The following is a 12,507-nucleotide window of genomic DNA, read 5'->3' on the forward strand; positions in this document are numbered from 1 at the left end:
CTCTCTCTACACGCATGACTGCGTGTCCTCTCACAGCTCCACATCTATTGTAAAATTTGCTGATGATACTGTGGTTCTGGGCCTCATCTCCAACAACGATGAGACCGCATACTTGGATGAGGTAGAGAGACTCACATCATGGTGCCAGGACAATTGTCTCTCTCTGAATGTGAGCAAAACTAAAGAGCTGATCATGGACTTTAGGAAGAGACAGCAGCAGCCCTACACTCCTCTTATGATCAGTGGGACTCCTGTGGAGAGGGTGAGTAGCTTCAAGTACCTCGGCGTAAACATCTCCGAGAACCTGACTTGGACTACACACATCCAAACACAGGTTAAGAAAGCCAGGCAAAGACTGTACCATCTGCGACAGCTGAGGAAATTCAGGGTCTCACCAGCAATCCTGAAAACTTTCTATTCAGGGACCATAGAACGTGTATTGACTCAGTGCATCTCAGTGTGGTATGGAAACAGCTCCAATCAGGACTGCAAAGCACTACAGAGAGTTGTGCGCTTAGCTGAGCGCATCTCTGGGTCTGCTCTCCCCTCTCTGCAGGACATCTACCTCAAACGCTGCAAAAACAGAGCTGTTAAAATCTCAAGGACCCAAATCACCCTGCTAACCGACTATTCACTTTGCTTCCATCTGGTAAGCGCTTCCGTAGCCTGATGGCAAAGACTGAGAGACTTAGAAGGAGCTTCTTCCCCCAGGCCATCAGGCTCCTAAACTCTAACTCTGTGTCATAACATCACATGACTCCATGTAAATATCATATATCAATAAGCTATTCATAATTTTTCTCTACCTCATATTGCTGCTATTCAAATACCCTGTACAACTTTTTGCACATTATTTTTGCACATTCCTCTTATTACTATTTAAGTCAACAACATACTGACCTGCACATTTATATTTACATTTTTTATCTTATCTTATTTTATTTTACTCTTTTATGTTTTGTACTTCTCCTTCTTAATATTTGTATTCTATATAATTGCACTGTCCTTGGAGCGGACCTGACCTACATTTCACTGCTGGTTATACCCTGTATAATTGTGTATGTGACAAATAAAAACTCTTGAATCTTGGTATTGACAGGATGAAGAAACCTCCCCCTTTATTTGCAATGAAAGTCTCTTGAACACCACATAACTCAATATCAAGGCATGTTTTTCAAGAATATGTTGTAGAAGCTTGGTGTTGTGCTTTTAATATATAGGCAGGACCACAAAAAAAAAAAACATATTTTCCAGCAATTATCACAATCAATACTTACAGAGGCATCAATCGAAGGGTTACTATGTATAGATCATTTTGGTTTGCAATTTTAATTGCTATTTTATCACATGGTTTGTCCGTTAAAGCCCAGGTACATTTGTGTGAGCACAGAAAAACACATTCATAAGCATTCAAAGACAGAGCAACAGACGTGGAAATCAAAGCATGCTAAAGATGAAAATAACTTGGCCATGTCCCTACAATTTGCCCTTAGAAGACAATTTTATAGGTATGTGATCAACAATGTCCATATAAAGACTATGTTATTACTGGAAAGGTCAGCACAATTTATTTTGCTGAACTCTACAGCTGAGTGACGGTGAAGTCAGAGAGCTCCCGCTGTGTGACAGCCTGGAAGGGTACAAGCCAACATCCAACCACAGGAGCAGAAGCAAGTCTGTAGTCCTTCAGCATTACCCTGAAATAACAACACACTTACTTAAAAACTTATGCCAAAATGCATTTTTATAGAAATTCAGCTATATGGACACTACCAGTCAAAAGTGTGTAATCATTAAGATTTCAATTATTAAGCACTAAATCAGCATAATGTTTTGTGAAGGATCATGTGCCACTGAAGACTGGAGTAATGATAATGAAAATTCAGCTTTGGCATCACAGGAATAAATTATATTTTAAATATATGAAAATAGAAAACAGTTATTTGAAATGATAATAATATTGCACAATATTACCGTTTTACTGTTTTTCATCAAATAAATGCAGCCTTGTGAGCATTAGAAAATTCTTTATTTTTAATTTTTTCATAATCTTATTTACTCCAAGTTGTTGACTGGCAGTGTATATTTATTGATCACTTACCAAGATGTCTTCACTTCCTTGTCCTTTATCTTTAAAGTTGGTGTTTGTGATCCTGGGATCTCATCATATGAAATACCAGCCTCTCCTTAAAATAGTATCCACAGTGCTGGTTTAATAACCACAATATCATCACTCACAGGCCATCTTTGTTATCAGTATGGAAGTACCAGTACAGTGACTCTCCTACCTAAAATACCCATCAAACCGACATCTTTTGGTTGTTGCCAAATGGCAGGCCACAGAAAAATGTCACCATCTTTTATATGAAGAAGAACAGCAACTCGGATGTTTCCCATGGTAACATCAAATTCATTGCTCCGTAGAATCAGAGACATGCTGATGAAACAGAATAAAAGGCCCGTTCACACCAAGAACGATAACTATAAAGACAACTACTGTATATTGATAACTATTAGCGTCCACACACTCTACACCAACTGACGATAACGTTCTGTTTATTAGTGCGTTCTCCAGTTTTGTCGTCTGCCGCTTTAAACGCTCCAGCTCTGTAAAGCAGTATGGATTCTGATTGAATGTCACTGTTATCATTCATCAGCTGGAAAATATCATTCTGAAAGTGATTCCAGCAAGTAACAGGGTTCGAATGTTAAAACTTCAAAAACAATAGTTGTCGTCCTTGGTGTGAACGGTCTAAAAGGGATACTTCACCCAAAAATGAAAATTCTGTCATTAATTACACAACCTCATGTCGTTCCAGATCCACAAGACCTTCATTCATCATCTTTGGAACATAAATTGAGATATTTTTGATGAAATCCAAGAAATTTCTGACCCTCCATAGACAGCAATGGGACTACCACGTTCAAGTCCGTCCAGAAAGGTAGTAAGGACATTGTTAAAATAGTCCATTACATCAGCGATTCACCTGTAATTTTATGTAGCTATGAGAAAACGTTTTGTGCGCAAAGAAAACAAAAATGTCAGACTTTGACACGCATTCACGACACCACCACAACGCATGGGTGTGATGCCAGCTTCTGCATCAGCAGCACCACATGCATGCGTCGTAGTACTCTCGTGAATGCACAGCGGAGGCTGACACATAAGAGCAGAATTGTTGAATAAAGTCATTATTTTTGTTTCTTTGCACACAAAAAGGATTCTCGTAGCTTCACAAAATTACAGGTGAACCACTGCTGTTACACGGACTATTTTAATGTCCCTGCTACCTTTCTGGGCCTAGAACATGGTAGCTGTCTAGGGTCAGAAAGCTCTCGGATTTCATGACGATGAACGAAGGTCTTACGAGTTTGGAACGACAAGAGGGTGAGTAATTAATGACAGAATTTTCATTTTTAGGTGAACTATCCCTTTAAATGATGACTGAATTCTACCTCAATATCACAAAGTAACTGTCTAAAAAGGTGACGGAAACTCTTTTTTTCCAGAACATTTGATAAATTCTTTAAAAATGAAAATGCAAAAAAAAAAAATAATAATAATAATAATAATAATTAATTAATTAATAAAAAATCGTTTCAACAAACTCCACTGTTCAAGCATATTACTTTTCTCTCTCATGGTGGGTGAGGTCTTGCTCCCATGAAAACTTCACAGTTTCCTGCCCATCAGTGTAGTTAATTTCATTAGTGCTGATCAGAAGGTGGTGATTAGTTTTGTAATGAATTGAGATTTGACTGAAGCCTTCTCCTCCAAATGACTCAAGTTGCCCATTCATAGAGAACTCTGATTATAGACAAACATTACACTGCTTAAATACACATGAACAAATGAAAGCAATGGAATATTAGTTTATAAAACAAACTGTACTAGAATTGATATCTGACCTGAAAGGACATTCTGTAGGAGTCTGATTTTCTGAGCAAGAGGAACATCATAACAAAGTGGCTTAGCATTACCAGAAGATTTCAAAATCCTAATGCTCCTCACTGAAGGACAAAAACCGAATGAAGGAATGAAAATAGGGGCATATGATGTCAGATGCTTTACAAGACACTGCACTTGAATACACACATGAATACACACAAGGCCCACGTACATGGAGAGGTTGTCAGAGGTTTCTGAGTTATACTTGGTAATTGTAACATGTCTGAAAGTCGGTGTGAATCTGGCATAAGGAAGTAAGATGAAAAATCAGTTTATATAATAATAATATTATTAAATATATAGCAAACATATCAATGTGGTAGGTTCAGTGATTAAAGTTGTACCAAAATCATTGAGGTTATTCAAAATTTAACTCTTAAAAAATTAACAGCTACTAGTATAACAGCTGTAATAATTTATTTAATATTCATTAACATATCAGAATACACACATACCTTTCACTGTGTATAGACGCTGCATAGTGGGTCTTCTTCGTCTCATTGGGCCCTGGGAATCTATGAATGTTAAAGGGTTAGTTCACCCAAAAATGAAAATTAGCCAGTATTTTACTCACCCTCAAAGCATCCTAAGTGTATATTACTTTCTTCTTTTAGACGAATCCAGTCTGAGTTATATTAAAAATTGTCCTGGCCCCTCCAAGCCTTACACTGGGGTAAGCAGGTGCCTTAGAAAAAAACGTGCGCGCATCCGTAATAAAACGTGCATCACACAGCTCCGGGCGGTGAATAAAGGACTCATGTATCGAATCGATGCATTTTTGTAAGAAAATTTCAAACGCAATAAACACTATTTCTCACTTCCGCTGACTGTCGTATGCGGAAGCTGCTCCTGTGGATGACGTAGGACGTCGGTGTTGTGTGATTAGTGACGAACATGGAGAGAGAACAAAACAAAACGCATGAATTAGAAGCATAAAACGATGATTTGTAAAGAAAAATGTTGGAGGATTTCGATACAAGTAAGGAAACTTTGCTTCCTTTGCTCCTATAAACAAACTCGCGAGACTAGCATACTGTATGTCAGAGGCCGGAACTGTTTGCTTGTACGATAGTAAGAGGAAGTGAGAATAAAGTGTTTATTACTTATACTTTTCTTACAAAAACGCATCGATTTGTTACAGGAGGCCTTTATTCATCCCCAAGAGCTGTGTGATGCACGTTTTATTATGCGTGCACTTTATTGCATGTCTTCTGGAGGGGGCAGGACAATTTTTAATATAACTCCGATTGGATTCGTCTAAAAGAAGAAAGTCATATACACCTAGGATGCTTTGAGGGTGAGTAAAACACAGGCTCATTTTAATTTTTGGGTGAACTAACTCCTTGAGAGAGTTATAAATAAGTTTGAATGGGGATTTCAATGTCACATGAATAAAATTATAGAAAAGATGTACAGTACCATGTTGCATTACACTGCTGGAGGCAAGAAGCATATGAGCTGCAGTGCGGAAAAGTCACATCAGTCACTACTTTCCAACAAATGAAAGCATAGCTTTGCTAGTTATAATAGTATATGTTGTCTTGTTTTCCACAATATATTCCTTTATAAAACATTTACACAAATGTTCAAATGTTTGGGGTTGGTAAGAATATTTTATCTTTTCGAAAGAAGTCCTTATGCTCACCAAGGCTGCATTTATTTGTTTGAAATTGCACACTATGAATCATTAGTAAATCGTCAATTCATCCTTTATAAAGCATTGTTTCAACATTAATAGGCATTAGTAAGCAGTTTATAAATACAGCTATAAATGTTTGTTCTTGAGCATTTCTATTCTGTATCCCTCTGTCTTGTGTTTGTTTATTTTTTTCTGTTAGGAAGATAAGTGAGCCTTTAAATCTTCTTTGTAATAGTTAGGCTTATAAATCAAGAAGAAAACATTTATAAACTGCCTACTAATGACTATTAATGTTGGGACAATGCTTTATAAAGGATGAACTGACTATTTACTCATGCTTGCCTAATGATTCATAGCGTGCAGTTATTATAAAGTGTTACCCAGTTTTCTGTTACTTTCAAATGATCAGTTACATCTGCTGGTTCCTCAATCTCACTTGTTGAAAGTGCTTTAGAAATAAAGTTTGAGTTGAGAGTAAAGTAATATATTTTAAAATATAATTTACTCCTGCGATAAGACTTTTTTCAGTATTATTTCATGAATAGTAAATTGATGAATGAAAATATTTACAGTCATCTTTGCTCAATTTCATGTGTCCTTGCTGAATAAAAGTATTATTTATTTATTTATTTTTATCTTGCTGAACCCAAACCTTTAAACATTACATGGCAACTGATTAGTTGTGTGGCAAATGCATATTACAAATACATCTTCTTACAAAAAGTTTTTTTATATTTATTTCATTTCATGTTGGGAATGCAGGAAAAAGTAAAAATCTGTGTACCTTGAGACTTTGCATGCCTGGTCATGGACTTTTGTCTTCTTGCTAAACAAGAGAAATAATGCTCATAAGCAAAATATCATGGCATAAAGATTATCCTGATAAACAAACAAATATCCTAAAGCTCTTTTTCTTTATTTCATCTTACATATTGTATTACCACCGGATGAATCCCTGTTTGGCTTCTCTCCCTCCTTGGGTTTGTGGGCAACTTGGATTTCCTCATCCTGGGGCTTGGTAACCACCATTGATGTAAGCGGTGTGACAAATTTGTACTTCAGAGAAAGATCAAGGGCGTCTTTCTTTGCATTGTCTTTTTCCAAGCCTTTTAGAAGCACCCTGAGGTTCACAGAAAAAAATTCACTTGAAAATTCTGTAATACTATGACATACATAGAGTAGAATCAGTATGTCTGTGTGTGTGTGTGTGTGTGTGTGTGTGTGTGTGTGTGTGTGTGTATAAATATATACATTTTCTCCAATAGCTGCTTCACTGTAAGAAAGGCCCATAATCTTTTAATGAAATGCTCATGTTCAGGTCTGCCACTACTGAGGTCCACTGTAGGTACACTGCTATGATATACCACCTTAGAGCTTTTCTGGAACAAAGAAAATAAAGGTGAGATGCTCAAACCTTGATGGCCTAGACTAGGCTGTCAAGCAACTCTAGAGGTTTGAAAAGAAAAATGCACACAAAAAATTACAATTCCGGTCATTATTTCCTCACTCTTAGTTCATTCCATACCTGTATGCTGTTTTTTTTTTCCATTGAACACAAAAGGAGAATAATATTCATGTCATGACTAACAAAACAAAAGCTATTTTATAGCAGCTTACGAGCTCTCTCACTGTGTAAATAACTGAATTTTTGAATGAACTATTCCCTTTAAATGTTAGTCTTTAAGGGGTAGTAGTGATCTTACCGATAATGCAATGACCTCAGTGGTGAAACTTTCCAGACTGTTATCAGTAATCTGACCAGCTACCACAATTTCCGAACCATTGTAGTACTGGCTAAAAGTGGACTGGGTTAAATTGGCCACCCCTTGGTAGTTAAGTTGGACATCAGTCAAGAGCGGGATGGCCACTTCCTCGTAGAAGCCCTAATAAATTTGTGCAAATACAAGGACTTATACAATAATAATTTAACATATGTATATGGAACAGCAAATGGCACACTGGAAAATGACCCAAGCTTGATTTTTCTTGTTTCTATCCCCAAAAGATTTCTTTTTTTATATATCTGACCTGCAGCTGTCGATCGGCATCAGAATCCTCATAGATCCTGCGAGCAACACCATTATTTCCCAAAGACAATTTCTTCAGGAACTCAAAGCTCACATCAAACCCAAATCCCAAACTGTACAAAGGGAATTTTTCACCAATCGCCTTTTTCACATTTTCCTGAATCTTCTCTGGGTTGGTCTCACCTTTTTGCAAAATAATTAAAAATAAATATCAAGAGGGATTTTATGCATGGCAATGAAGAAAAATTGGACAATTTACTGCTAAATAAATACTCCATCTGTCACACCCAAGGACTGTTCTTTGTGTTTTTCTGTCTCATGTGCTCTCCATGACCTAGTTTTCCCTCGTGTATGCCCATATTTGGTTCTGTTCCTGTTCCTGTCCCTGTCCCCATTTGACATCCCCCATTTCCCCTCCACCTGATTTAATTAATTACCTCATTTACTTTATGTTACTTAAGCCCTGTGTTTTCCCTTGTCTAGCATCTGGAATTGAACGTTGATGTTGTGTTTCATGTGAGTCTCTGCCTGCCTTGTGTTACCCCGTTTTGGATTGTTTATTAAAGACTGTTTACTTTGAGTTTATCCACGTCTCCTCATTCCTCGTCACTTTTCTACTTCATTTTAAAAGGTGTTCCTTGTATTCAAATTAAGCGCGGTCCACTGCTGTGCACGTGCCACAATATCGATACCGCCAAATCTCTGTGACGATACATTGTCGTATTGATGTATCGAACACAGCACTAGTATTTACCCTGTAACTAGTTGGAACAAGGAGGTAACAAGCGCCACTTTAATTTACAGCCCGCATATGTTGTATTTACACTGTATACTTTTGTATACACTGTATGGTTAAATGGGTAATAGGTACACTAGAATCGTACACTGTAAATTTGGTGTACTTACGTAGTTCTTTGCAAATTGTAATCTAAAGCGTTACTCAGTATTTATGTACATATACAAGAGTGCATGCAGGATTGAATCAGTTATTTTGTGCCTGTAGTGGGGTCTCCATCAGTCAACAGGATCAGGATGGATGCGGATCCCTCTTGTGGGTATTTGTTAATCATGTCCACAGCTTTTAGCACTGCAGCATTTATGTCTGTGGCTAAAAGGAAAGAAAATGTTACAAATATGTACTAGGGTGGAAGTCTAGGATGTCTTTGATTGTTTTAATTAGCTTCACAGTCAACAATCTGGCTATTCAACTACTTAAACCATGGAGATCATATATTTGCTGAATGATTTCAGTTAGGCATCATTTTCACTTAAGGGTATTTTTTCCTCATACATCCATTTATTCATCTAGAATGCTTTTGTTCAGTTAGCAGACAGTGGATACTTTACATCCTCCACTCGTAATTCTCCTCACAAACGTCTTCGCTTCTTCCACGTTTCCTTCAGTCGCTTTTAGGAGTTCAGGTTTCCAGGTTTGAATGTGACCACTGAACGTGATCAATCCAAAGTGGTCGTTCTCGGCAAGGTCACTCAAAATCCTCAGCATAGCCGAACGAGTCTAAAATATAATGCTTTCATTAGCTAAAATGTAGGAAAACCATAACTATATGAAAAACAATTATTTCTTCTGTGTTATTCTTAAGAATCAACAGTTCACCAAGTAAAACCCAAAGAAGAAACAAACCAGAAGAAAAACAAATTCACCTGCTCTATTTTTTTGCCCAACATGGAGCCACTTTTATCAATGATAAACACCACATTTTTGGGAATGCGCTGAATATCTGAAGGTGCAAAGTGGTGGACGAAGTAGCCATTTGATACCTGAAAAATAAGGATATTTGACAAGTAGGTATGAGTTCCTACACTCTAACTGAAAATGAATGATTCATGTTGCTTTGTTGCTATAAATCGGTGTCGAACACTTTCTGGTTATCACATACCGTGAGATCTCCACTTTGTTTTTGTCTCTCAACATCATACATAATGATCAGGTTGCCATTAAGACCATTTTTACTGCAGTCATCACACTGTGTTTGTTGATCACGAGTGGGGTAAAACTTCACCCATGCCTAAGATTGCAAAACAGAAAAAGTTGTCACAATATATTTTATCACATTAACACAATCAAGCAAGGAGTTGTTTTCTTTTTTTTTCTTACATCTTTGTCTGCTCTGATGGTTGTGACTGCATTGGTCAGATCCTTAGTGCTCAGACCACCTTTGACCTCCAAGAAGGAAATTCCTGGATTCTCATGGATGTGTATGTCAATCTAACCAAAATAAAATTCAGCAATCTTATATTTCTTTGTCTTTTTCCATTATGATGAACATAACCCCCATCTATAAACCCTAATTGCAATCAATCTTGATGTGTTTCATACCTTGAAGTCAGCCACTGGCTGCATCGGTTGGGCATTGATGAGTAGCTCATATTTGCCGAGGCGACGCTTTAGCAGTTCCTCATAGGTCAACTCAAAGGTCACTTTACTAAAAGCAGCCACTGTCACTGAAGTTTTAAAGTCCTCTAAAGTCCTTCCAACAGCACTAAAATAGAACGAGAGACAAGAATATTTGATATTGATTTGTTGAACTCTTATTTACAAATATCTTAACATAAAGGATTATCTACATACACTTATGAATTTGGAAGACGCTTTTATTCAACACGACTTACATTGCATTAAAGGTATACATTTATTTTAATCAGTAGCAATCCCATAACCTTGGCATTGCAAGCTAGCACCATGCTCTACGGTTTGAGCTATGGGAATAATCTTTTTAAAATACCAAGTACCTGACCAGTCCAGCACTTTGTCCTCGAGATACCGCATGACTGTATTGCTGCTGAGCTTCTTCTTTCTCCTTCACAACCCCATCATATGTCTTCCCCTCTATGGTCCTAATATGAAAAGGATTGTTATTATTAGCTAAAAAATAGGGACTGAGGTTATTAGACAGAATGGGGGTAGTTAACATTAACATGCTTTATTTTTTACTGTTAATAGTTTAATTTATATTTGACTGGGTGTTCACATGAGAGGTTTTACAATCGCTTGAACATTTTAATGCCTTGGATAGTGTTTGTGTATTTACTTGCATTCTAAACTGGCTGATGAAAGCATCCTTGGGAATCTTGACTTCAAAATGGACCTCTTGAGACTGATTCAACACGTTTGTCACACGGCTTGTGATGATTGTAGTAGCATAGCGGCTGGTGACCGTAGAGTTAATGTGGAAGCTGTAAATATCTATACCTTGTTTCTGTATTAAAGTGAACAAATATTATTGTCAAAATGATGTGCTCTTATGACAGGCTCTTAGGACAGAGCTTATTTTGGTCCAATACACAGAGAATGTCAAGTGTACTTAGAAAACAAAACAACCCATGGAACATAGTAATGTGGACTTTCTCCTCAAACATGATGAATTATTTACACGGTATCTTGAGTCTAATCCTGCCATTACTAACGGATAGAAATTCAATTTAAATTTAAGATCTTAAAAGCAAAATGAAACAGACAAATTTGCACTGAACGTTTTTTACACACAGATTACAGTATTCATTTAGTTTTGTCAATATCATTCAAGTGACTATTTAAGACATATTGGTGGAGAATAATGCCTTGAAGAATCAAGAAAATTGAGAAATAAAAGTTTTTGTACTTTTTGCTTCTGGCCTGTTAATTTTACCTTGTTTGTAGCAGCCAAGTTGACAAAGGTGAACAGAAGGCCAAAGAAAGTTAGTCTCAGTGCAACTTCGTCCATGGTGATCTGTGAAGAAATGGGAAAACAGACAGCTAAAGCCAGTAGATAGCCTACTGGTTATCAAAGGTAGGGCATAGACACTGCCCACCAAAATGCCCTTATATGGTAGAAATCAGACCTTACAAACATGTAAAACAACTGAATACAAAAGAAATGGATAACAAATTTGAATAATATCTAATAAGTAGCCAACTTTAAAATAATAATAATAATAATGATAATGCTACTAGAAACGGCTTCAAATAAATAAATAAATAATTTTCCAAACGTAAGAGATGCCAGCTGATTCTGTGGATGGACATGTGTTCAAGAAATTTGCAAGTAAGTGTTAAAAAATGGTACAATTACACAAACTGCAGGTTGTTTACTCAGGAGAAAGTACGAGCATGCTGAAAATAAACAAAGCTGATGACATTGATTACTTTCTGGGGAAAGCGCGCGCATGCATCGTGGAACTCTCTGAAATGGCGAAAGAATTAACTCGGGGAGAAGGATTGGTGAATGTAGATCATTGTGATAAATGATCTGTTAAGAAATACAATGTGATTTGTGTTCTAATATCCTAATATTCTAATGTGTTGCACTTTAAATGTGTTGGGCTCTTTAAGAACAGGCATTTGGTATATTCGGTATTCGCTGTGTCAGTGTGTGATATGTCGTGTTTGTGACACGAGATCTCTTAATAAAATATGTGGCCGTCACATTGTTAATTCTTGGGATGTAGCCTAAAACAGTGAATAAATATTATTTTTGTTTTCTTTGCACTCAAAAAGTATTCTCGTAGCTTTGCAAAATTGAAGTTGAACCACTGATGTCACATGGACTGTTTACATGTCTGGGTCTGGGAATTGCAGTTGCATTGCTGTCTATGCAGGGTCAAAGAGCTCTCAGATTTCATCAAATATCTTAATTTGTCTTCCAAAGATGAACTAAAGTCTTAGGGGTTTGGAACAACATGAGGGTGAGTAATTAATGACAGAATTATCATTTTTAGGGGAACTAACCCTTTAATGGAAAGAGGAACTTATGTCAGAATATCTTAATTATTCAGACTTGCTGTGGTGAATCTGGCTGATACTTACCTCATTTGACTTTGATTTGGTCGAAATCCTTCTCATTAAAAATGGATTTAGTGAGTATAAACGTTTTTGTCCAGACTTATGGGATGAT

At 36.9% G+C, this 12,507-nt stretch overlaps 1 protein-coding gene across 1 annotated transcript; it reads right to left on the reverse strand.

Moving 5' to 3' along the window:
- Positions 1 to 1,084: 1,084 nt before the first annotated feature.
- Positions 1,085 to 11,357, reverse strand: itih3b.1 (inter-alpha-trypsin inhibitor heavy chain 3b, tandem duplicate 1). Its single transcript, XM_079396612.1, has 21 exons — positions 11,263 to 11,357; positions 10,670 to 10,833; positions 10,367 to 10,471; positions 9,954 to 10,116; positions 9,732 to 9,842; positions 9,514 to 9,642; positions 9,278 to 9,394; positions 8,963 to 9,131; positions 8,613 to 8,723; positions 7,617 to 7,798; positions 7,292 to 7,471; positions 6,840 to 6,967; positions 6,518 to 6,708; positions 6,373 to 6,414; positions 5,369 to 5,407; positions 4,122 to 4,190; positions 3,910 to 4,011; positions 3,631 to 3,808; positions 2,289 to 2,437; positions 2,102 to 2,186; positions 1,085 to 1,697 (listed from the first exon to the last, which is right to left on the reverse strand). The coding sequence occupies exons 1-21, from the start codon at positions 11,335 to 11,337 to the stop codon at positions 1,583 to 1,585; spliced, it is 2,604 nt and encodes an 867-aa protein (XP_079252738.1). The 5' UTR covers positions 11,338 to 11,357; the 3' UTR covers positions 1,085 to 1,582.
- Positions 11,358 to 12,507: the final 1,150 nt, after the last annotated feature.

The sequence above is a fragment of the Barbus barbus genome, assembly GCF_936440315.1.
Source record: "Barbus barbus genome assembly, chromosome: 37".
Classification (NCBI taxonomy): Eukaryota; Metazoa; Chordata; class Actinopteri; order Cypriniformes; family Cyprinidae; genus Barbus; species Barbus barbus.

Bases quoted from the DNA above. Each gene is read 5' to 3' on its own strand.
- itih3b.1 (XM_079396612.1), bottom strand. From the start codon at position 11,337: ATGGACGAAGTTGCACTGAGACTAACTTTCTTTGGCCTTCTGTTCACC. The intron at 5,408-6,372 runs GTACACAGATTT...TCCGCACTGCAG, and splicing joins CAGGCATGCAAAGTCTCAAG to CTCATATGCTTCTTGCCTCC. The intron at 4,191-5,368 runs GTACTGTACATC...TCCTTATGCCAG, and splicing joins CAGCAGTGTAATGCAACATG to ATTCACACCGACTTTCAGAC.